Source organism: Bufo bufo, chromosome 3, assembly GCF_905171765.1.
Source record: "Bufo bufo chromosome 3, aBufBuf1.1, whole genome shotgun sequence".
Taxonomy (NCBI): domain Eukaryota; kingdom Metazoa; phylum Chordata; class Amphibia; order Anura; family Bufonidae; genus Bufo; species Bufo bufo.
The window spans coordinates 19,024,625-19,051,032 of record NC_053391.1 but is presented as its reverse complement, the minus strand read 5'-3'; the positions used below and the strand labels follow the sequence as shown (position 1 = coordinate 19,051,032).

Here is a 26,408-nt window from a genome sequence, read left to right as displayed (position 1 = left end):
TTAGCCTGACCTAATTCATTCGGTTGTGTTAATTGAAGTAAATGAATCTCTAGACAGATTTACTATTGGGACTATTTAAAAATCGCAAAAAAATGCGCAATTTCACTCCAGTGAGGACCATGCTTATATTATGAGACTTTTTAATAGAACATGCGACTTTTTTTTGTAAAGACGTGCGGCTTTTTCGTTAAGATGTGCGACTTTTGTAAAGCTTCTTACTGACGGATAAACTGCTACCATCAAACCACATTTATTACAGTCTTAGGCCTCATGCACACGACCGTTGTTGTGTTCCGTGTCCAATGTTCCATGATTTTCTGCGGACCCATTGACTTTTAATGGGTCCGTTGAAAACTCGGTTAATGCACCGTTTATCATCCGCGTCCGTGATCCGTAAAAAAAAAAATATGACCTGTCCTATTTTTTTTTTTTCACGAACAACTGTTCGCGGACCCATTCAAGTCAATGAGTTCGTATAAAAACACGGAGGCACACAAGATTGTCGTCCACGTCCGTTTTTTTCCCATCATTTGCAAGGCAAACTTGACTTAGATTTTTTTTCACTTTCCTTCATGTCTGGTGATCATCCAAAAATCAAGGAAGACACATGGAAACAAAAACGGAAACGGATAACAGAACCTCGTTTTGCGGACCGTGAAAAAATACTGTCGTGTGCATGAGGCCTTAAAGGGCCGATCATAAATCTGACTTGGCTAAAACTGACTTTAGCCATATGTCAAAGTGGAGTGAGCTGTGAGAGTAATGATAAATCTGGCCCATTGTGTTAGCATTCACTAAGATTGGTCCTCACTGACTGTTGGATGTCTCAAGCAACTTAGGGCCAGATTTATCATTAGCTCAGGTCTGAATAATGGAGTGAAAGTCCCCAAAAAATTTCCCAAACGCTAAAACTGCGCACAAATTTGCGACTTTTTTCTGCTCTGCACTATGCTCGCCAGTTTTCTGAAAGTGGGCGTGTTTTCTTATGTAAATGAATCTCTAGACAGATTTACTATTGGGACTATTTAAAAAGTCACAAAAAAGTCGCAAAAAAGTCGCAATTTCACTCCAGTGAGGACCATGCTTATCTTAAAAACGTGCGACTTTTGTAAAGCTGCTTACTGACGGATAAACTGCTACCGTCAAACCAGATTTATTACAGTCTTAAAGGGCCGATCATAAATCTGACTTGGCTAAAACTGACTTTTGCCATATGTGAAAGTGGAGTGAGCTGTCAGAGTCATGATAAATCTGGCCCATTGTGTTAGCATTCACTAAGATTGGTCCTCACTGACTGTTGGATGTCTCAAGCAACTTAGTCTTCACATTGCTGCAAGTTTCAGTCCTATTGCTATACTGTTGCAGGTCTTAGTACACACATTGCAATCTACATTGCCTGCAACTTTAGGATTGCACATGTTGCAGGTCTCGATATACAGTTTGCCTAGCATACTAGGATTTTATATGTAATCTACATGCTATTTGTCCATCATTACTAGGACTGTTTGTTTGTATTTTATTGCAACATTTTAATGACCTCATAATAAATCGCTTTCTGCCTAGTTCGTAGTTTGAGTGCCCTCCCACAATTCTTATGTTCTTAACCTTATTTATACTGGCAGGGTGAGCCAGGTTGGTTGGTTGCACCTACATCCATATATTGTCAGACCTCGAGCCGTCCCTTTTTTTTGGATCTAATAGACAATCACAGTCTGCTTAAACTAATAAAACACAAAGAATTAAATGTTACCATGTTTTTATTGAACACACCATATAAACATTCACAGTGCAGGTGGAAAAAGTATGTGAACCCTTGGATTTAATAACTGGTTGAACCTCCTTTGGCAGCAATAACTTCAACCAAACATTTTCTGTAGTTGCAGATCAGACGTGCACAATAGTGTTGAGCGCGAATATTCGAATAGCGATTGTTATATATTTTTTTCCCCCTAATGCTAATTGCTAATTCTAGCAATCAAATAGGAAAGTTGACTATAGAGACAGCTAAGTTTAATTCGCTATGTGATTATATTAGGCTACTTTCACACTAGCGTTCGGAGCGGATCCGCCTGATGTTTCATCAGACGGATCCGCTCCGATAATGCAGACGTTCGCATCCGTTCAGAACAGATCCGTCTGCATTAAAACTTAGAAAATTTTCTAAGTCAGAAAGTAGCCTGAGCGGATCCGTTCAGACTTTACATTGTAAGTCAATGGGGAACGGATCCGCTTGAAGATTGAGCCATATGGTGTCATCTTCAAGCGGATCCGTCCCCATTGACTTACATTGTAAGTCTGAACGGATCCGCTCGCCTCCGCACGGCCAGGCGGACACCCGAACGCTGCAAGCAGCGTTCAGGTGTCCGCTCACGGAGCGGAGGCTGAGCGCTGGCAGGCGGATGCATTCTCAGTGGATCCGCCTCCATTGAGAATGCATCAGGGCCGTCCAGCTGCGTTCAGGACCGCTCGTGAGCCCCTTCAAACGGAGCTCACGAACGGACACCTGAACGCTAGTGTGAAAGTAGCCTTACTTAGCTTTTTTTAAATAAATAGAATAAATATAATACTTGATAATTATAATAATTCTATTTATAAAAAAAAGCAAATGAATATAATCGCATAGCGAATTAAACTTAGCTGTCTCTATAGTCAACTTTCCTATTTGATTGCTAGAATTAGCGAAGTTGACGACTATAGAGCTAAAACGAAGATGGAGAATATTTAGTTATCTTCGTTTTGAGAAATATGACGAATACATTAGTCATATTCCTCATCTTCGCTAATTCTAGATATCAAACCAATAGGAAAGTTGCCTTAAGTTAAAATCGCAATACGCGATTATTTAAATCGCATATTAATCGCGATAACTAGAATAATGACGAATATTCGATTTTGACAAATATTCGCAAATTTCGTCGAAATCGAATATGGCACCTCCTGCTCATCACTAGTGCACAACGGTCAGGAGTAATTATTGACCATTCCTCTTTACAGAACTGTTTAAGTTCAGCAATATTCTTGGGATGTCTGGTGTGAATCTCTTTCTTGAGGTCATGCCACAGCATCTCAATCGGGTTGAGGTCAGGACTCTGACTGGGCCACTCCAGATGGTGTATTTTCTTCTGTTTAAGGCCTCTTTCACACTTGCGTTGTCCGGATCCGGCGTGTACTCCACTTGCCGGAATTACACTCTGGATCCGGAAAAACGCAAGTGTACTGAAAGCATTTGAAGATGGAACCGTCTTCAAAATGCTTTCAGTGTTACTAATGGAGCCAGGACGCTATTAAAGTCCTGGTTGCCATAGTAGGAGCGGGAGAGCGGTATACTTACAGTCCGTGCGGCTCCCCGGGGCGCTCCAGAATGACGTCAGAGCACCCCATGCGCATGGATGACGTGCCATGCGATCACGTGATCCATGCGCTTGGGGCGCCCTGACGTCACTCTGGAGCGCCACGGGAGCTGTACGGACGGTAAGTATGCTGCTCCCCCGCTCCCCACTACACTTTACCATGGCTGCCAGGACTTTAGCGTCCCGGCAGCCCTTGGTAACCATTCAGAAAAAGCTAAATGTCGGCTCCGGCAATGCGCCGAAACGACGTTTAGCTTAAGGCCGGATCCGAATCAATGCCTTTCAATGGGCATTAATTCCGGATCCGGCCTTGCGGCAAGTCTTCAGGATTTTTGGCCGGAGCAAAAAGCGCAGCATGCTGCGGTATTTTCTCCGGCCAAAAAACGTTCCGTTCCGGAACTGAAGTCATCCTGATGCATCCTGAACGGATTTCACTCCATTCAGAATGCATAAGAACAAAACTGATCAGGGTTCTTCCGGCATAGAGCCCCGACGACGGAACTCTATGCCGGAAGAAAAGAACGCAGGTGTGAAAGAGCCCTAAGCCATTCTGTTGTTGATTTACTTCTATGCTTTGGGTCGTTGTCCTGTTGCAACACCCATCTTCTGTTGAGCTTCACCTGATTGACAGATGGCCTTAAGTTCTCCTGCAAAATGTCTTGATAAACTTGGGTTTTTGCAGGGCAGTAGGGTTGAGCGAACCCGAACTGTAAAGTACGGGTTCATACCGAACTTTAGGATTTTTGGACCCCGGACATTTTTGTAAAAGTTCGGCGCTTTCTGTTAGTTAGGTGGGTGGCGGCGGCGGCCATTTTATGCATGCTCAGTGAACCAGCACTGCATCTGAGCTTTTGGGACATTCACCATTTTTTGTGGGGGCAAACTACAACATCTTGATTAGTCAGTGTGCAATTTAAGGTAGAAATACACCCATCATTTTCTGGGGTTTGAAAAACACACTTTTTTGAGCAAAATAAAATCAACACGTGTGACATTACAGGCTTCTATACTGTTGTCAAATTTAGTTGTTAAATAAACAGTCGTTTGGGCACAAAAAATGTAGTTGGCAGCCTTTGATGCAGATGTCATTGTGAGATACACCCTTAATACATTTGGGTTACATTCAGAGATTTTAAATACCGCCATTTGGTGCACCAATTTTGAATTCAGGCCTACAGAGGTTCAGGCCCTGTGAGATACCACCTCTACATACAGGGGTTTGAATTAGGCATTTGAAATACAGCCATTTTGTGCAAAAATCTTTAATTCAGGCCTAATCTGGTTCAGGCCGTGTGAGGTACACCCTTTACATACTGTCGTTCTTTTCTACGATCAATTAAACATCTATTTAGGGTAAAATCCTAAATTCAAAAAATATGAGGAGAGCGTCAAATAAGGGACGTGGCCCAGGTCGTGGTGCTGCTGGTGGAGCTCCTGTTGCAGGGAGAGGACGTGGTCGATCTGTGCCAGCTACAAGCACCAGTGAAACCCCTTCCTCAGGTGCGAGTAGGCGACAAAATCTGCAGCAGTATTTTGTCAGGCCTAATGCTGCTCTACGAATGGTGAGGCCTGAACAAGTTCAGGCGACAGTAGATTAAGTTGCTGACAGTGGATCCAGTTCCTTCACATTGTCTCCCACCCAGTCTCCTGCTGAAAGACCACAGTTGGCACCTGCAGCCGATGTCCATCAGTCTTTCACCTCACCCCCTTGCAAATCAGCCAAGCAGTCTGAGCCCCAAGTCATGCAGCAGTCTCTTCTGCTTTTTGATGACTGTTAGCAGGGTTTCCCAGGGCCATCCACCTAGCCCTGCCCCAGAAGTGAAAGAGATTGAGTGCACCGATGCCCAACCACTTATTTTTCAAGATGAGTACATGGGAGGACCATCGCAGCACGTCTCGGATGATGCCGAAACACAGGTGCCAACTGCTCTGGCTTTCGAAAGTGTGCAGACCGACAAGGAAGGCAGGGGTGAAGGCTGGGTGGAAGATGATGTGAAGGACTATGAGGTCCTCGACCTCACATGGAATCAAGGTCATGCGAGTGACCGATGTAGTTCGGAGGAAGAGGCGGTGGTCGCACAGAGCCAACAGCACAGCAGAAGAGGGAGCAGGGTGCAAAAGCGGAGCGGCCGTCCTCTAGACAGTACGCCTCCTACTGCCCACCGCCGCAAGGGACCAAGCACACCAAAACCAGCTCCAAGGAGTTCCCTGGCATGGCATTTCTTCAGACAATGTGCTGACTACAAGACACGAGTGGTTTGCATGCTGTGCAATCAGAGCCTGAAGCGAGGCTTAAACGTTCTCAACCTGAGCACAACCTGCATGACCAGGCATTTAAGTGCAAAGCACAAGCTGCAGTGGAGTAGACACCTCAAAAACCAAGAAAGGTCTCTGGCTCCTCCTACTTTCTCTTCTGCTGCAGTTGCGGCCTCTTCATCCACCTCTGGAGTGACAGTGCCACCTTGCACCCCGCAAACAGAGGATCTGCCAGCAACACCAACACCTGGGTCACCAAGCATCTCCACAATGTCCCACAGAAGCGTTCAGCTCTCCATCTCCCAAATGCTGGAGAGGAAGAGGAAGTACCCCCCCTACCCACCCGCGATCCCTAGCCCTGAAGGCCAGCATCTCTAAATTACTGGCCTTTGAAATGCTGTCATTCCGTCTGGATACGGATAGTTTTAAAGGCCTTATGGCGGTGGCTGTCCCACAGTACGTCGTGCCCAGCCGCCACTACTTTTCAAGGCGAGCCTTCCCTTCACAACCAAGTAGGGGACAAAATCAGGTGTGCACTGCGTAACACCATCTGTGGCAAGGTGCACCTGACTATGGCTATGTGGACCAGTAAGCACGGTCAGGGCCGTTATATCTCCATGACAGCACACTGGGTAAATGCAGTGGCGGATGGGCCTTAGGCAGATAGCAGTTTGGCGCATGTCCTGCCACCACCGAGGATTGCAGGGCGCTTCAGTTTGCCTCCTTTGCTTCCTCCTCCTACTCTGCTTCCTCATCCAGTCAGCGTAACACCACCAACTTCAGCACAGCCAGGGGTAAACGCTGCAACGTAACTTCGGCCTTCCCACTCACCGCCTCATATGCGACGTGCCCACAAGGTGGAACTCCACCTTGCACATGCTGGCCAGACTGTGCGAGCAGCAGCAGGCGATAGTGGAGTTTCAGCTGCAGCACGCACGGGTGAGTCACTCGGCGGAACAGCACCACTTCACCACCAATGACTGGGCCTCCATGCGAGACCTGTGTTCCTTGTTGCGCTGTTTTGAATACTCCACCAACATGGCCAGTGCCGATAAAGCCGTTCTCAGCGTAATTATCTTACTTCCTTGAAAAAACGCTCATAGCGATGATGGAAGAAAATATGGCACCGGAGGAGGAAGAGGGATCATTTCGTATGGTTTCCGGCCAGTCATTTCCAAGTGTAACGGGGTTCCGAAGGTGCACTCGGTCCCCCATTAGCCGCAGACCTGCTGCTTAGCTTCAGGAGTGAGGAACTGTGTTTGACTTCGTTCCCAGGGCGGCTTTGCTAGCTGGGTGGCTCCCTGCTCCTAGGTCTGCCTTGAGCGCCGAGCTGATCACTCGGTGCTCGACTGGTTGGTCTGTCGGTCGTGTGACGCTGGCCGCGTCACGTGACCCTCACTCCCCACTATAAATGCTGGCAGCCTGCTGGCCACAGGTTGCCTGTTAATTTAGGTTCCACCTGTGATTTGGTCTTTCCTGGCGTACTTACCCCCTGCTGAATTCCTGACGATCCTCTGCCTGCTCCTTGTGTACTTTGCTGCTCTCCTGGTATTCTGACCCCGGCCTCCTCCTGACGATCCTCTGCTGACTCCTTTGTTACTTCACGTCTCTCCTGGTATTTATGACCCCGGCTTCTCCTGACAATTCTCTGCTTGCTCCATTTGTACTTTGTAGCTTTCCTGGTATTGACTCGGTCCGTTCACGTCCTGTTGTTTGTCTGTCTGTCATCCCTGCACTTATTCCAAGATAGGGATTGCCGTCCAGTTGTCCCCTGTCATTAGGACTCGCGAGGCAAGTAGGCAGGGCCAGGGGTAAGGGTGGAGTGCAGTGGTCACTTCCCTCCCCCCTGTGTGTGTGTGTATGCGACCGTTACACCAAGTGGCTCCGAAGGTGGGTTCCTGCACCCACAAACCCAAGGTACACAATTGTCCAGCCAGGGCACAGTTGTGGAGGATGATAAGATGGAGGAGAAGGAACCATGTTCACAGCAGGATGGCATTCAGACCAGCTCATGGCCATCATTGGTGCGTGGATACAGAGGACACAGACGATACACCTCCCACAGAGGACATCTTTTCGTTGCCTCTGGGCAGTCTTGCACACATGAGCAATTATATGCTGCAGTGTCTCCGCAACGACCGCAGAGTTGCCCACATTCTAACTTGTGGTGATTACTGGGTGGCCACGCTGCTGGATCCCCGTTACAAGGACAATGTACCGTTCTTAATTCCGTTACTGGAGCTTGATCGTAAGATGCGGGAGTACAAGCACACGCTGGTAGACGTGCTGCTGGTGGCATTCCCACCTCACAGCGGGGGCACAGTGGAAGCACAAGGCGAAGGCAGAGGACGAGGAAGAGGTCGCCAAAGCAGCTGGGGCACCGCCAGAACCTCAGAAGCATGGCCGAAATGTGGAAAAGCTTTGTCAGCACGGCACAACAACCAGCACCACCACCTGATATGGAACGTCTTAGCAGGAGGCAGCATTTCACCAACATGGTGGAGAAGTATGTGTACACACGCCTACACTTACTGAATGACGGGTCTGCCCCCTTCAACTTCTGGGTCTCCAAATTGGGCACATGGCCTGAGCTTGCCCTTTACGCCTTGGAGGAGCTGGCCTGCCGTTCAGCCAGTGTATTATCTAAACGTGTGTTTAGCACGGCATGTGGCGTCATCACAGACAAGCGCAGCTGCCTGTCCACAGCCAATGTGGACAAGCTCACTTTCATTAAAATGAACCAGGCATGGATCCCTCAGGACTTGTCCGTACCTTGTGCAGAATAGACATGTATACCGGCACTAACCAGCCATTGTTATACTGCAGTGCAATTGCTTATGTTTGTATTTTGGATATTTCACACTCTTTTGGAGTGTACCTTAATTTAATTAAATTAAAACCAAAAACCTGTGTTGGCTATCTCGTCCTCCACCGCCGCTTATACGTACTCCACCGCCTTCTCAAACTCCTACTCCATATGGAACTCAACCTCATAAAAAAAAAATTATTTTATCATTTCACTACTTTTGTTATTTACATTTTCTGGTGAAATTAACCAATTTTTGGGTGTAATATACCCCTCCTCTACATAGTTGACAGCATAATAAATTTCAATTTTTAGTTTACATTTTCGGGTGACAATAAACAATTGTTTTCTGTCATAGACCCCTGCTCTACCAAGTAGACAGGTTAATTAATTTCAGTAATTTTTCTGTTACATTCTTGGGTTGACATTATACAATTTTAGATGTGAATAAACCCCTGCTCTGCATAGGTGACGGGGAATAAAATTTCGGAAATGCTTCTTTAATATATGCGCGCCACCTCCTTTTATTCAATGCTTAAACTTAAACAAGTCGTACCACATTTAAGCTTCAATACTTTGTCCCACATTTCCGCTATACTCTTTTGGCCAACATTTCCGCCTCCAATAGCTTTTCTCACAATTCCGCTTGACTCTTTTGGCCCATATTTGGGCTTCTGTAATTTGTCCCACATTTGCGCCTCAATAGCGTTTCACACATTTATGCTCTATCCCAATTATTTTTTTATACATTTATCTCCCTTAAATTTGGTCTTTTTCTCACGCTCCCTTAATGGCCTGGAACCCTGATTTCCCCGCCACCCGTGATCACCATGGTAGGTGCATAAATGAACATCGAAAGTTGATAGAGCAGATATCAAATTGGATCGTGAACATCACGGGGACGTGCGACATGGTGGGGCGGTAAGTGTGCACACGCCTACACGAACTGACTGACAGGGGACAGCCCCTGCAACTTCTGGGTCTCCAAATTGGGCACATGGCCTGAGCTTGCCCTTTACCCCTTGGAGGTGCTGGCCTGCCCTGCAGCCAGTGTATTGTCTGAACGTGTGTTTAGCATGACTGGAGGTAGTTATTACAGGTTATATTTCCCAATGTTTTGGGGTGTACCCTAATTTTAAAAATAAAATTTAAAACCAAAAAGCAGTGTAGGCTACCTCCTCCTCTTCTATCTACACCACCTCCTCAACCTCCTACTCCATGTGGACCTCGTCCTCCTAGATCCAGATTTAATTTATTTTTTTACCTATTTTATGTTATTTAAAGTAATTTCCCTATCCACATTTGTTTTCAGAGCACTTGCCATGCTCTTAACCACATTTTGACGCCATTTGAAGCCCTCTAGCCCTTTCTATGACATTTTTACAGCCATTTTAGTGCTCAAAAGTTCGGGTCCCCATTGACTTCAATGGGGTTCGGGTCCCGAACTCTAACTTTTTTCCGAAGTTCGGCCGAACCCGAACATTCAAGTATCCGCTCAACTCTACAGGGGAGCTGTAACCAACTCCTCCAATCTCATCATTGATTGGACTCCAGTTGGCTGACACCTCACTCCAATTGGCTCTTGGAGATGTCATTAGTCTAGCACTGTGAATGTTTACATGGTGTGTTCAATAAAAACATGGTAACATTTAATTCTTTGTTATTAGTTTAAGCAGACTGACTTAGATGATCAGATCACATTTTATGACCAATTTGTGCAGAAATCCATATCGTTCCAAAGGGTTCACATACTTTTTCTTGCAACTGTGCCGGGAACACAGACAATCACCGATCCTGACTGCCATCACTGGATCACACCAAATTACAAATAATAGATGGAAAGAGGCTTAGTAATAAGGATAATCTATAATATATTGTCTGGCTTGTTCACATGTTTACAGTAGATACTTTTATTTCCAGCACCACTATGGGTATCTGTATATAGTTTTATAATGAAGGTCTCCATTCAGAAAGCACCCATAACAGTGTATATACTGTATTCCCAAAATCAACAATTGGACATTATATTTAAAAATGACCATAAAGCAGACCAAAATGTTGCCTTTTTATTTAAATGAATTATTAAGAACAGGAGCTACTGAAGGATAATCTCACAATTTGGAATTATATAAAACTAAGATAAAAAGTAAATGACAAAATAGGCTTCATGGTTATTATTATTAATTGATTTAGATTCCATCCTGGCACTAGACCAATCTGATATGAAATGGCGTAAATAACCAAAATGTAGAAAACAGGTTGCACTGTTTAGTAGTGGTAGGAACCCTTTGCCATGCTGAGTGACCGTGACGTGGTGCATGAAGGGCTCCGATATTTTCCTGACTGGAACATATTGGCGAAAGTCTCAGCTTTTTAATACCTGCATTTATGACTTCCCAGTATAGTCAGTAGCTTATTTATTTGGTGCATTTTCTCTTGGTGTCTCATATGATGCTTTGCTACATTCCCTGTAGCTTGTCCTTGTGGTGCATGTGGACCGCGCCGACGTCCTCCATTGTATGCATATTTTGCTGGGGATAGTCGATAATTGCGGTCCACATGCGGCTGGGCTGCTCCCCCAATTAAGACACGCCACCGTGTCAGGGGCTGAGCAGCTCCTCCAAAATTGCCACTATTTTTTGGTGTTTCTGATTTTCTAGTGCAACATTATATTTCAAAACCTCATTTCTCCACCTATAGTAGTTGTCCCCATTGGGTGTCACACCGGTGACAGGTTTGAGAAGGTCTGAAAGATTATCTGCACATTAGTGATCTGACAGCCTCTTTTGGTTTCACTTTGTGTGTTGCTGGTATGTCCACACCTCCTGTTCAGGTGTGGATCATGTGACCTTTACCTCCCCCTATTTAGTCTGACTTTACCCATCACTCCTTGCTCTGGATAGCTTCATTTGGTTTTTGGAAGAGCTGGAGGGTGGTTCTTGGTGAAGTCCTGTTCGTCCATCATCCATCAGCCTCGGAAGTTAAGTGTTCCACTTGTTGTGTTTTGTATTCCCCCCCCCTCCTTTTGTTGTTTACTAGGCCTCAGCGAGATGCTGGTTCCTCTACCAGGTAAGGAGCGGGTTGTCTCTGCCCTGTCATTAAGGGCAGAGAGGGCCACCAGGGTTTTCTAGGTTCCTGTGTATGGGCATCTCTACCATCAAGAGGTGCCCATACGGATAGGAGTTAGGGCCAGGAGCAGGGTTTTATAGGTGGTGACCCTTTTCCTTCCCTAGCGGCGAGGCCTAGTATCTTTTCCCTTCCTTGTTGTCTTTTGGTGTTCTCCTCTACAACATCCGTGCCATCGGGTCCATGTACCAGTCTCTAGGGGCTGTTGGGTTCCATGCACCAATCTGTAACTCCTCATCGTCCAAAAATAATAAAATTATTGAGAATACTTAAATATTTCTTTATTATAAATCCATTACCCGATCCCTCATTATTTATAAATGGCAGTCTGTGAGCCGCCATCCACTCCACACTTCTGCAATTTCTTTATGAGCTCCGTTCCTAGCTAAGATTTCACCAGTTGTATGGAGGATGAGGATCACTAACAAGTAGAGCAGAGAGAAGGCTGAGGCAGGTCTGCTTAATCCTTTTTTTTTTTTTTTTACTAATTTTTTATTAAAGCTTTTATTAAAGCACGGGTGCTTTCTACACCCGTGCATCCAAATTGTGCTGCGTGCCTCACAAAAATGTGCACAAGGTCATGGTCCATCGCAGGTCCTCTCCATAAGAGAAGGGGCCCCCAATTAACCAATCCGAGTCTTTTTGGGCCAGAATGCTCCTGCAAGGGTCAGGGACTAGTGGCCATCCCTCAACTAATGCTGGAGAAGCACCAATATTGTTCTAGCTTCCATCTAACTGTCACCCCCGGTGTTGTCCAAGAGCAAAAAGAGGCCAAGGGATTTTGCAGGGGGTGAGGATCCAGATGCCCCCCCCCCCCCCCCAGACATCAGGGAGGAATACCCATAAGCAACCATGAAAAGTCCTAGTGAAAAACAAAATATGGAAAGTAAACATAATAAAATAAATAAGCAAATGTGCCAGTTACAGCCTGGACATTCCACCAGAATAATAAATTCCTCTTCTTATGCCAAGCCATAAAGTTGGTAAAGATAGATGTGAGCATTCTCAAAATGGAAGAAAGTGAAGTATGTGCAAATGTGCCATCACTCAGTTTGCTCCCACCCCCATTTATTTCAGGCACCCCAGGGTCACCACTCCTGGGGCACTTCTGCACCTCAAGCTTTCAAACATCTAGGCCCATGGTTTCTATCCAGAGGCCTTTGGTTACCTATCATCGGCACTAATGGCCAAAGGTGTACTCCCTAGGGTCCTCCATATGGTTCTCTGCTCCACCCATTATAGTGTACCGTATCACCGGGACTGATATGAACAGATACCACACTTGATCTTAGCCAAAAGGCAGAGAAGTGGAAGACGGTCATATTTAAATTCAGTTTTCCTTGAGTGGGCGTTGAAGTACTTTGCACCAAACATCTGAAATGTCATACATTGTTTGATAAATTTAGCTCATCTTTAAACATAACGCTCTTGTCTAGAAATGATACTCCCAGATTTCTGTCTAAAACGTTGTCAATGACCCTTGGTCCCTTTTTCCCCTGCTTTATTTGCTAAAAGTTGTTCCTTCACCACCATTAGAAGAGGAGATGATCCCAACTAAGACTGGGACCCCTCTTACTCTGAGCCCCATAGCAGTCACATGGTCTGCCGCTATGGTAGTTGCTTTCCATTTATTTTTCAAAACTGATCAAAAAGAGCGAAGTCACATTTTCTAACAACTAACTGCAAACAGCTTCAAATCTCAATTTTGTGGTTTTCAAATCTCAATTTTGTGGTTTGTTTTTAAGAAAAAATTCCAAAGTGCAGGGCTTGATAAATTTCTCCCAACATCTGCAACCACTGATATATTGTTGTTCTGCTGGAGTTTGGGTGTTAGACAGTTGGGAAGCAGGAGCCTTAGGCCAAGAAATTGTATATGAAGTTTACAGACAAATGTAAAGTTGTGAACCTAGTACAAGAGAATAATTTCTACAGTATGTAATAACTAATTAATCATTTAATAAAACTGCCATAAAAAAGATATTGGTGCAGAGTAAGCATAACTTTAGCGATCAATGCCAGGTGGCTGCTGCCAAATATGCTTCTGCATGTGTTAAACCGAGTTTGCTGACAGATTTCTCTTAATCAATGCATTTAATTTCTTATTAGCAATTAGTATTTTTAACTTTAAAACATTTTTATCTGTGTTACTGTTATATTTTAAATTTGTGTGTAATTAGGAAAAAGAGAACCTTTTTATCTTATAAATTTTATTTTTTATTTTCCAGGAGAAGATTGGATGAAAGGCTCCCAAGGTCATCTAATTGTAACTCAAAACATAGAATATAATCAATCACAGCTTGGCATTAACCCAACTGGACATAATCTGGGTGAGATGTCTGCTAGTTCTGAATATGGGAGAGATTTGAAAAATAAATGTAATCTTTCTGTGCACAAAGAAATTCAGAAAGATGAACGAACATTTTCATGTTCCGAAAGAGAGAAAATGTTTAATGTGTTATCAAGTTTTGCTCAACATCAGAGAAATTCCACAGGAGAGAAGCCTTATTCATGTTCAGAATGTGAGAAAACTTTTACTGTGAAATCAAGTCTTCTTCGACATCTCAGAATTCACACAGGAGAAAAGCCATTTTCATGTCAGGAATGTGGGGAGTTGTTTAAGCGTAAACATCATCTAGAACTACATATGAGAAGTCACACAGGAGAGAAGCCATTTTTATGTTCGGAATGTGGAAAGTGGTTTAAGAGTCAACAGCATCTTAAGATACACCTGAGAACTCATACTGGAGAGAAGCCATATTCATGTTCAGAATGCGAAAAATATTTTATTGACAAAGCTCGTCTTGTTGAACATCTCCGAATTCACACAGGGGAGAAGCCATTTTCATGTTCTGAATGTGGGAAGTGTTTTAGTAGAAAATCAAGTCTTGAGGTGCATCAGAGAATTCACACGGGAGTAAAGCTATTTTCATGTTCAGAATGTGGGAAATATTTTAATGTGAAATCAAGTCTTGAGGTGCATCAGAGAATTCACACAGGAGAGAAGCCATTTTCATGTTCTGAATGTGGGAAGTGTTTTAGTAGAAAATCAAGATTTGAGGAACATCAGAGAATTCACACATTAGAGAAGCCATTTTCATGTTCTGAATGTGGGAAGTGTTTTAGTATAAAATCAAGATTTAAGGAACATCAGAGAATTCACACAGGAGAGAAGCCATTTTCATGTTCTGAATGTGGGAAGTGTTTTAATAGAAAATCACGTTTTGAGGATCATCAGAGAATTCACACAGGAGTGAAACCATTTTCATGTCCTGAATGTGGGCAGTGTTTTAGTACGAAATCAAGTCTTGAGGTGCATCAGAGAATTCACACGGGAGTGAAGCCATTTTTATGTCCAGAATGTGGGAAATCTTTTACTGTGAAATCAAGTCTTGTGAAACATCAGAGCATTCACATAGGAGAGAAGCCATTTCAATGTCCTGAATGTGAGAAGTGTTTCAGTCAAAAAACATATTTTGACATACATCAGAGAATTCACACAGGAGTGAAGCCATATTCATGTACTGAATGTGAAAGGTGTTTTACTGAGAAATCAAGTCTTGTGAAACATCTGAGAACTCACACAGGGGAGAAACCATATTCATGTACTGAATGTGAAAAGTATTTTACTGAGAAATCGAGTCTTCTGAGACACCTGGGAAGTCACACAGGAGAAAAGCCATTTTAATATACAGAATGTAGGAAAAATTTTAGTTATAGATCAAGTCTAGTGAGATGTCTGAAAGCTCTTATGACGAAGTACCTCACTTCCTTAACGGTGATCTCTACAGTACCCCACTCCCTGAACAATGACCTCCAGAGTATCCCGCTGCCTTAACAGTGACCTCCACAGTGGCTCACCCCCATAACCACTTCCTTACCGAGCCATTTACCCCCTTCCTGACCAGGCCTAATTTTGAAAATCTGATGTGTCACTTTATATGGTAATATCTTTGGAACGCTTTTACTTATTCAAGCCATTCTGACATTGTTTTCTTGTGACACATTGTACTAAATGTTAATGGTAAATTTGAGTCCATATGTTTTACCTTTGATTTATTAAAAAAATCCAAAAGTTTACAAAAATATTCAGTTTTCTAAATTTTAATCTCTCTGCTTTTAAGACAGTGATGCCTCATAAAATATTCATTAATTAACATTCCCCATATATCTACTTTATGTGGGCATCATTTTGGTAATGTCATTTTATTTTTTTAGGGTGTGAGAAGGTTTAGAATTTTTGAAAATATTAAGAAAATTTCCAGTCAAATTTTTTAAAGGACCAGTTCTGTTCTGGAGTCACTGTGTGGGGCTTACATAGTGGAAACCCGCCATGAATGACCCCATTTTAGAAGCTACACCCCTCAAGTTGCTAAAAACTGATTTTATAAACGTTAACATTTTAGGTGTTCCACAATAATTAAAGGAAAATGGAGATTTGGCAGATTTTCCATTTTAATCTATTTTTTTTTTTAACACATCGAGGGCTAACAGCCAAACAAAACTTAATATTATTACTCTAATTCTACGGTTTACATTAATACCATGTGGTTGTAAACTGATGTAAGGGCACATGGCAGGGTGCAGTAGAAAAGGAGAGCCATATGGCTTTTGGAAAGCAGATTTTACTGGACTGGTTTTTAGATGCCATGTCCCATTTTTAGTCCCTTACAGTAGAAACTCCCAAAAAGTGTCCCATTTTGGAAACTATGGGATAAGGTGCCAGTTTTGGCAATGTTTTTATTTTTTACTTTTTACAACATTCATCTGACAGGGTAGATCATGTGTTATTTTTATACAGCAGGTTGATATGGATGCAATTACATCAAATATGTCTACTTTTTTGTTTCAGTTTTACATAATAAAGCATTTTTGAAAAAAAATAACTTTTTGTGTTTCCATTTTCTAAACGCCATATTTTTTTATTTTTCTGTTGATTGTCTTGTGCAGGGGCTCATTTTTTGCAGAAAGAGTTGACAGTTTTATTGGTACCATTTTTGGGTACATATGATTATTATTTTTTTGATTATTCATGATTACACTTTATGGGGCAAGGTGACCAAAAAATTGGTTGTTTTTATTTACTTATTTTTACAGTGTTCACCTGAGAGGTTAGATCATGAGACATTATAGTGCAGATCCATACTGACGTTGCAATACATAATATGTATACTTTTTCTTAAGTTTTATACAATAATATCATTTTTTAAAAATAATTATTAATGTCTTTATTTTCTGAGAGCTATAGTTTTTATATTTTAGTGATTTTCTTAGGTAAGATCTCATATTTCGCGGGATGAGGTGACTGTTTGATTGGTACCATGCTGTTGGCTAGGAACCTGGAGGCGCACATATGCTGGTGCTTTTTTCTATAGTGTGCAAGCATGACAACCGCTGATGGATTGCAGGGTGGTCGTAAGCATGGAAACAATCAGTATATAATGCAATGAAAAAATGAATCCAGCCAGCAAAGGAAGCAATATTGATAATAACAATCTATTAGTAAGTGTCTTGTATTAACTGTCTCTACATGCTAAATTCTCTTTGCTGAAGTAAGACAACCCCTTTAAAAGTAACCTCCAAAGTTGCCTCCCCTTTATTAGTGATCTCCCCTGTAATGCCATATAAAATTTACAGTGCTACATAGAACCATAGAGTGCAAAGATGCGTCAGTACATCAGAAGCAGGTAATGACATGTCACTCTAATAAAACAGAATAAACAACAAGGAAAGTAAAACTTTTAAGAAACCATACATTCTCTATTAGATCGCCAAACCCAGTCACAATTGCCATGTGTAGGTGGGAGATACAGTTCGCAATGTAAACAACTACATCAGCTGAGAAAAAGAACAAAAAACGAATGTCAGGAGGGTACAATCTCTCCTTAGGGAGCGAGCGCGTGAGGAGACTTAAGGGCCATACATGCTCCTCTGGGAGAAAAGGGATGCAAATGAGCTCTAAAGATGCTCTGACTCTAATGCCAACCGATGTAAGGCAGCTATCCTATAAGTCAATGTTGAGTTCTTTAACCGCCTCCGGACCGCCTAACGCATGATCGCGTTCCGGAGGCGGCAGTTCCAGGCAGAGTCACGCATCTATGCGTCATCTCGCGAGACGCAAGATTTCCTGTGAACGCGCACACAGGCGCGCGTGTTCACAGGATCGGAAGTTAAGCGAGTGGATCTCCAGCTGTAGATACGATTATTTTATTTTTTTTAACCCCTAACAGGTACACTGCTCAAAAAAATAAAGGGAACACTTAAACAACACAATGTAACTCCAAGTCAATCACAATTCTGTGAAATCAAACTGTCCACTTAGGAAGCAACACTGAGTGACAAACAATTTCACATGCTGTTGTGCAAATGGGATAGACAACAGGTGGAAATTATAGGCAATTAGCAAGACACCCCCAATAAAGGAGTGGTTCTGCAGATGGTTACCACAGACCACTTCTCAGTTCCTATGCTTCCTGGCTGATGTTTTGGTCACTTTTGAATGCTGGCGGTGCTTTCAGTCTAGTGGTAGCATGAGATGGAGTCTACAACCCACACAAGTGGCTCAGGTAGTGCAGCTTATCCAGGATGGCACATCAATGCGAGCTGTGGCAAGAAGGTTTGCTGTGTCTGTCAGCGTAGTGTCCAGAGCATGGAGGCGCTACCAGGAGACAGGCCAGTACATTGGGAGACGTGGAGGAGGCCGTAGGAGGGCAACAACCCAGCAGCAGGACCGCTACTTCCGCCTTTGTGCAAGGAGGAACAGGAGGAGCACTGCCAGAGCCCTGCAAAATGACCTCCAGCAGGCCACAAATGTGCTTGTGTCTGCTAAAACGGTCAGAAACGGACTCCATGAGGGTGATAAAAGGGCCCAACGTCCACAGGTGGGGGTTGTGCTTACGGCCCAACACCGTGCAGGACGTTTGGCATTTGCCATAGAACACCAAGATTGGCAAATTCGCCATTGGCGTCCTGTGCTCTTCACAGATGAAAGCAGGTTCACACTGAGCACATGTGACAGACGTGACAGAGTCTTGAGACACCGTGGAGAACGTTCTGCTGCCTGCAACATCCTCCAGCATGACCGGTTTGGCATTGGGTCAGTAATGGTGTGGGGTGGCATTACTTTGGAGGGCCGCACAGCCCTCCATGTGCTCGCCAGAGGTAGCCTGACTGCCATTCGGTACCGAGATGAGATCCTCAGACCCCTTGTGAGACCATATGCTGGTGCTGTTGGCCCTGAGTTCCTCCAAATGCAAGACAATGCTAGACCTCATGTGGCTGGAGTGTGTCAGCAGTTCCTGCAAGACGAAGGCATTGATGCTATGGACTGGCCCGCCCGTTCCCCAGACCTGAATCCAATTGAGCACATCTGGGACATCATGTCTCGCTCTATCCACCAACGTCACGTTGCACCACAGACTGTCCAGGAGTTGGCAGATGCTTTAGTCCAGGTCTGGGAGGAGATCCCTCAGGAGACCGTCCGCCACCTCATCAGGAGCATGCACAGGCGTTGTAGGGAGGTCATACAGGCACTTGGAGGCCACACACACTACTGAGCCTAATTTTGACTTGTTTTAAGGACATTACATCAAAGTTGGATCAGCCTGTAGTGTGTTTTTCCACTTTAATTTTGAGGGTGACTCCAAAGCCAGACCTCCATGGGTTGAAAATTTGATTTCCATTTTTTTATTTTTGTGTGATTTTGTTGTCAGCACATTCAACTATGTAAAGAACAAAGTATTTCAGAAGAATATTTAATTAATTCAGATCTAGGATGTGTTATTTTTGTGTTCCCTTTATTTTTTTGAGCAGTGTATATTAGACGCTGATTCGGATCCACAAAACACATACAGACGTCTGAATGGAGCCTTACAGGGGGGTGATCACCCCATTTAGACTCCCTGATCACCCCCCTATCATTGATCACTCCCCTGTAAGGCTCCATTCAGAAGTCCATATGTTTTTACGGATCCAGGGATACATGGATCGGATTTGCAAAACACATACGGACGTCTGAATGGAGCCTTACAGGGGGGTGATCACCCCATATACACTTCCTGATCACCCCCCTGTCATTGATCACCCCCCATAAAACACGGACACCGCGGATCCGCAAAACACATACGGACGTCTGAATGGAGCCTTACAGGGGGGTGAGCAATGAGAGGGGGTGATAACCCCATATACACTCCCTGATTACCCCCCTGTCATTGATCACCCCCCTGTAAGGCTCCATTCAGACATTTTTTTTTGGTCCAAGTTAGCGGAATTTATTTTTATTTTTATTTTTTCTTACAAAGTCTCATATTCCACTAACTTGTGTCAAAAAATAAAATTTCACATGAACTCACCATACCCCTCACGGAATCCAAATGCGTAAAATTTTTTAGACGTTTATATTCCAGACTTCTTCTCACGCTTTAGGGCCCCTAGAATGCCAGGGCAGTATAAATACCCCACTTGTGACCCCATTTCGGAAAGAAGACACCCCCAGGTATTCCGTGAGGGGCATATTGAGTCCATGAAAGATTGAAATTTTTGTCCCAAGTTAGCGGAAAGGGAGACTTTGTGAGAAAAAACAAAAAAAAATCAATTTCCGTTAACTTGTGCCAAAAAAAAAAATTCTATGAACTCGCCATGCCCCTCATTGAATACCTTGGGGTGTCTTCTTTCCAAAATGGGGTCACATGTGGGGTATTTATACTTCCCTGGCTTTTTAGGGGCCCTAAAACGTGAGAAGAAGTCTGGGATCCAAATGTCTAAAAATGCCCTCATAAAAGGAATTTGGGCCCCTTTGCCCACCTAGGCTGCAAAAAAGTGTCACACATCTGGTATCGCCGTACTCAGGAGAAGTTGGGCAATGTGTTTTGGGGTGTCATTTTACATATACCCATGCTGGGTGAGAGAAATATCTCGGTCAAATGCCAACTTTGTATAAAAAAAATTGGAAAAGTTGTCTTTTGCCGAGATATTTCTCTCACCCAGCATGGGTATATTTAAAATGACACCCCAAAACACATTGCCCAACTTCTCCTGAGTACGGCGATACCAGATGTGTGACACTTTTTTGCAGCCTAGGTGGGCAATTGGGCCCACATTCCAAAGAGCACCTTTAGGATTTCACAGGTCATTTTTTACACATTTTGATTTCAAACTACTTACCACACATTAGGGCCCCTAGAATGCCAGGGCAGTATAACTACCCCACAAGTGACCCCATTTTGGAAAGAAGACACCCCAAGGTATTTCGTGATGGGCATAGTGAGTTCATGGAAGTTTTTATTTTTTCTCCCAAGTTAGTGGAATATGAGACTTTGTAAGAAAAAAAAAAAAAAATCTTAATTTTCCGCTAACTTGTGACAAAAAATAAAAAGTTCTATGAACTCACTATGCCCATCAGCGAATACCTTAGGGTGTCTACTTTTTAAAATGGGGTCATTTGTGCGGTGTTTGTACTGTCTGGCCATTGTAGAACCTCAGGAAACATGACAGGTGCTCAGAAAGTCAGAGCTGCTTCAAAAAGCGGAAATTCACATTTTTGCACCATAGTTTGTAAACACTATAACTTTTACCCAAACCATTTTTGTTTTACCCAAACATCTTTTTTTTTTATAAAAGACATGTAGAACAATAAATTTGAGAAAAAATTATATATGGATTTTTTTTTTTTTTAAATTTTACAACTGAAAGTGAAAAATGTCTTTTTTTTTGCAAAAATTTTGTTAAATTTCGATTAATAACAAAAAAAGTAAAAATGTCAGCAGCAATGAAATACCACCAAATGAAATCTCTATTAGTGAGAAGAAATGGAGGTAAAATTCATTTGGGTGGTAAGTTGCATGACCGAGCAATAAACGGTGAAAGTAGTGTAGTGCAGAAGTGTAAAAAGTGGCCTGGTCATTAAGGATGTTTAAGCTAGGGGGGCTGAAGTGGTTAAATAAGCCTTGACACATGACTTGGATATTAAATAAGCCAGCACCTCATCTGCAGACAGATTTTTTTTTTATTGAAAGCTTAAAGTACGTGCTTTCTCACGCCATGCACAAAATCGTGCCACACAAAAAAAGTGCATTAAGTTGTGGTCTATCGCAGTCCCTCTCCATAAGAGAAAGGGGGGCCCCCCACAAACCATTCCCTATCTCTCCGGGCCATAAAGCTCCTGCAAGGGACTGGGACAAGTGGCAACCCTCAGCCGAGGCCAAGGGTACGCCCATCTATGCTCCCGTCTTTCGCTTCGGCTGCCACGCAGGGCATCAGCCAGGAGCTTCAACAAAGGTCTGGGCTCTCCCCGTAAGGCAAGTTGTGAGAAAGAATGTGCTGTGCAAAATGTGCCATCACTATGTGGGCCCAGTCTGTCACGGCTGAGGATGTGGAAAACCCTCAGCCGTGCGGTATCAGCAGATGGAGTGGTTGCTGCTCGACCAGGACAACAGGATTAGGGAGCAGGTGACCTCCTAATCACATCCCTAACCTGACCCTGACTCCTAGCTACATGAGCCGACCTTGATGGTAGGAGGGCTCATGCTCCGGAACCTTGAAGTCCCTGCTAGCCCTCAAGATGGCCCTAAACTAGGAGCTGGGTAGACAGCCCGTTCCTCCTGGACACGGAGGAATAGGAGTCTAAAGTGGCCAAGCAACACAGACAAGGAAACATAAACAGACATATGGCAGTGACAGGTAAGTGAGCCTAGTACCACACTTACCTGCCACAGACACATAACCTGGAACCCAAGTGCTGCTGTCCACATACACCAAAGACAGAGCACACCACACACATCACAGGAAACCAGGAAACCATATGCTGCAATAAGAAACGACCAAACAAACATCTACCAAACACCATACATGAAGTAAACACACAACTTCATAAACATAGAGAATCACAATTTATGACCACAAGGGTGGCCCTCACTGGCAGATGGAAATGTGACCAGGAGAGTTCCTCCAGCTTACAGCAAGGCTGGAGTACCCCTCAGACATCAGGTCTAAACTGAGGCTTTATAGCCCATGCAGCCACACCCACAAACGGACACACCCAGTGCACACACACACTAGGAAGGAAGTTAACCCTTCCAAGCCAGGGAAGGGAAACACACACTTAAAGGAGAAGTGTCCAAAACACGAGACACACTGTGGCTGTTGTCGCAGGCAACGACATGGGTGGCACTCATGTCCTGGGAGTCAGCCCGAAGGCCGGGACACTGCCACCACATGTACACAACGACTAAACGTTGCCACAGGCAACCACAGTGAGGGGAACATGTAAGTGCACACCACACATAACACAGAGTGCACACAAACATACCAAAGTGCATACAAACACGCACACAACTCCAAGGGAACTGCACACAAAGCTGTTGTCCGCGGCAACCGCACTTGAGGCAAACAACATAATGCCTCAAGCTGCGGTTGAAACTACAACCCAAACCGCGGGCAACTGTATGCGGCTCCCAAGGAGCTCAGAGGTCACATCATATAGGCGCCCAGTACTTCACCCATGCTCTGTAACCCAGGGTTACTGTGTGGTTCTCCATTCTGCTCGACAACCATGTTGTTACCACCATGGTCGGAGTACAGTCCAGGAGCATAGCTCGACCAGAACTGAAGAACAGATTTTGAAGACATAATTATATTCTCCAATCATGTCTTGCGCCTCATCATCCGATCAACTTTTTTTTAAATACTTTTTATCTATATTTTCTTATGTCAGTTTGTTATATTTAAAAAAAATATATATAAGACAAACATCACAAAAAACTTGTTTTTCCTATGTCTTTGGGCCAAAGACCACATCCTTCCACCATGTCTTGCAAAGCTTGGTAATCTTCCATTGAGAAATCAATTTTTGTTTCTAAAGCCTTTTGTAACCAATGTTCCAACTCAAAGGACTTTACAAAATCAGCAGGATCATTTTCATACAGTTTCATGACATAATTACGAGCACATCGTAAATCTTTACATGGGTATTCTTCATACACGGCTTCTTTATCCTTCTGAAAGTCTACAGGAAGCTGTAGCTTTTGCAATATTCCTTCATCTGGCACATTTTCCATTTCTCCTTCTGAAGTAGAGATGTCTAACCCAACATCCTTCTCCAATATTTTCTCACGGTGTTCCTTTACATTTCCATTATCTCTACCTCTTTTTCTCTGTTTCTTTACATTAACATTTTTCATTTTAGGACAAGCAGCATATACATGATTATCTTCTCCACATAGATTACATTTCTTACAGGTTACTGCCAAATGTCCCTCCTCCTCACATTTGAAGCACCACTGGTAGGTGCATGTGTCTTTCTTGTGCCCATATTTCTTACAGTTTCTGCAAAACTCAGGCATACCATTAAAGTATAAATCATCGTTAACATTCCCAAGTTTGAACCTACTTGGGGGAAGAATTGCTTCTCCTCCAGTGTTTTCTTTGATCTTCACCACAAACTTCCATTTATTAGACCAAATCCCATACTGATTATAAACTTTTCCACACAGAAAATAACCTCTTCACAAAAACGTAATAGAAAAGCAAAAATGTCATCTTCAGAAACATATGGACTATACATTCTTACAGTGATAATCCTCTCTCTCCTTGGAAAGTGAGGTATCACTTTGACACCATTCAGCACAGGGCTGAGTCTAAGTTGTTCCAATTTCTTAATCGCACCAACACATACTTCTTCCGAAACGAAAACCACATCAAATAGTCCTCGCTTGGGAAACTCAAGCGTAGACAAAATAAGTTCTTTGCGTACCTCCATGAGGCCGAACAGCACTTCCTCCACCAGAAAGTCCTCTTTCCTTTTTCTGTGATTCCAATAATAGAAATCGCACTCCATTCCTGATCCTTTCGTAGGCTGGAACTCCATCAATGCCATTGTTGAAACGAAAATGCGGTTCAGGAACAGGTAACGCCCTACTGACAAGCAGCAGGCGGATGATCGCCTCTCGTTGCCTGGGAACTAAGCCTCCTGCCCTATAGCAGCAGAGGTTAAGGCCCTGGTGATCAACCAGAGCCCTCTCCTAAGGCAGAGCAGTCGGGTACCCCAGGCACCTTTTGACCAAGACCCAATGTATCCCTACACTTGATCTTAGTTAAAAGGCCGAGAAGCGATCCTAGCAGCTATCCTATAAGTCAATGTTCAGCTCTTAAAATAAGCCAGCATCTCATCGGCAGATAGCTTTTTCAGGGTGATTGCCCCTCATCAGTGCATAGCAAAGAGTACTGGCTTAACTGGGTGAGAGGTCTGTCAGGGTTAGGGGGTACTATCTCTCCTTAGGGAGAGAATGTCTTTAATCAGTGTGAGGAGACTTACATGCCATACATGCTCCTCTGGAATTCTGGGAGAAAAGGGATGCAAATAAACTCTTAACAAGCTCTGCCTCTAATGCCACCAGATGTAAGGCAGCTATCCTATAAGTCAATGTTGAGCTCTTTAACTAAGTCTTGAGACATGACTTGGATATTAAATAAGCCAGCACCTCATCTGCAGACAGCTGCCCCACTTCTATGCTGGACCGTCTGTTGGCTATGTTCTGGAGAGCTTTGCAAAGAAAAGGGGGTTAGTCAGCATCTCCCAGTGTGCAGGTGCACGCTGCCATGGCAAAAACCTAAAGAAGAAAAAGACAATGCAACAGCACCCTGCAATTCAGATAAAGTACAACAATGCCATAGTCACAAAAAATATTATAGTGCTAATGCTACGCTTATTTATAAAGTGAGATGCTTGGCAAATGCATTTTGTACAAAACAATCTGAGCTGGTCTGCCGGATGTCAAGGTGATCTCTGTAAGACGGGTCCTAACACTAAATACTACCGGTTATGTGCCATAATGGCCACCATAAAGTTCAGGGAATGTTGGATCCACATTCATGCTGGGTCCACTCTAACTTTTACCATTTTTGGTGTCATAATGGCCTCCATTAGTTTCAAGGGATGCAGGTACCAACATGCATGCTGAGCCCACTCCATACCTCTCCTGGCGCCAGACAGTTTCCAATGAATGTAGTGAGAGCAGGCCACAGCTTTATACTGAAACTAATTGAAATCAGCCTATGGGGCAGACAAGCTAATCAGGAGTGCACGACTCGCTGGAGTGCAACATTTCCAGCATTGTAAATCTGAAAAGAAAAGGGGGTTAGTCAGCACCTCCCAGTGTGCAGGTGCACGCTGCCATGGCAAAAACCTAGAGAAAAAAAAGACAATGCAAAAGCACCCTGCAAATCAGATAAAGTACAATAATGCCATAGTCACAAAAAATATTATAGTGCTAATACTACGCTTATTTATAAAGTGAGATGCTTGGCAAATGCATTTTGTACAAAACCATCTGAGCCCGTCTGCCGGACGTCAAGGCGATCTCTGTAAGACGGGTCCTAACACTAAATGAGATGCTTGGCCAATGCATTTTGTACAAAACTATCTGAGCCCGTCTGCCGGAAGTCAAGGCAATCTCTGTAAGACGGGTCCTAACACTAAATACTACCTGTTATGCGCCATAATGGCCTCTCTAAAGTTCAGGGAGTGTTGTATCCACATGCATGCTGGGTCCACTCTGCCTTTATGGTGCATAACAGGTAGTATTTAGTGTTAGGACCAGTTTTACAGAGATTTCCTTGACGTCCGGCAGACGGGCACAGATGGTTTTGTACAAAATGCATTTGCCAAGCATCTCTCTTTATAAATAAGCGTAGCATTAGCACTATAATATGTTTTGTGACTATGGCATTATTGTACTTTATCTGATTTGCAGGGTGCTGTTGCAATGTCTTTTTTTTCTGGAGGGCTTTGCCACCCCCTCTCCAGCAATGGATTGGCCAGGTCTCTCCAGGTAATGCTCTCGAGATGGTCGACCTGGCGGAGCACTATGAGGCTACCC

General features: G+C 43.7%; 1 protein-coding gene and 1 pseudogene across 1 annotated transcript; one reads left to right on the top strand and one right to left on the bottom strand.

Annotated features, from left to right (window-relative positions):
* The first annotated feature begins 11,462 nt into the window (after positions 1-11,462).
* Positions 11,463-23,154, top strand: LOC120993547 (gastrula zinc finger protein XlCGF16.1-like). Its single transcript, XM_040422028.1, has 3 exons — positions 11,463-11,481; positions 13,764-14,232; positions 23,049-23,154. Exons 1-3 carry the CDS (start codon positions 11,463-11,465, stop codon positions 23,152-23,154), a joined length of 594 nt encoding a protein of 197 aa, XP_040277962.1.
* LOC120996713 lies at positions 12,753-12,850 on the bottom strand (annotated as a pseudogene).
* Positions 23,155-26,408: the final 3,254 nt, after the last annotated feature.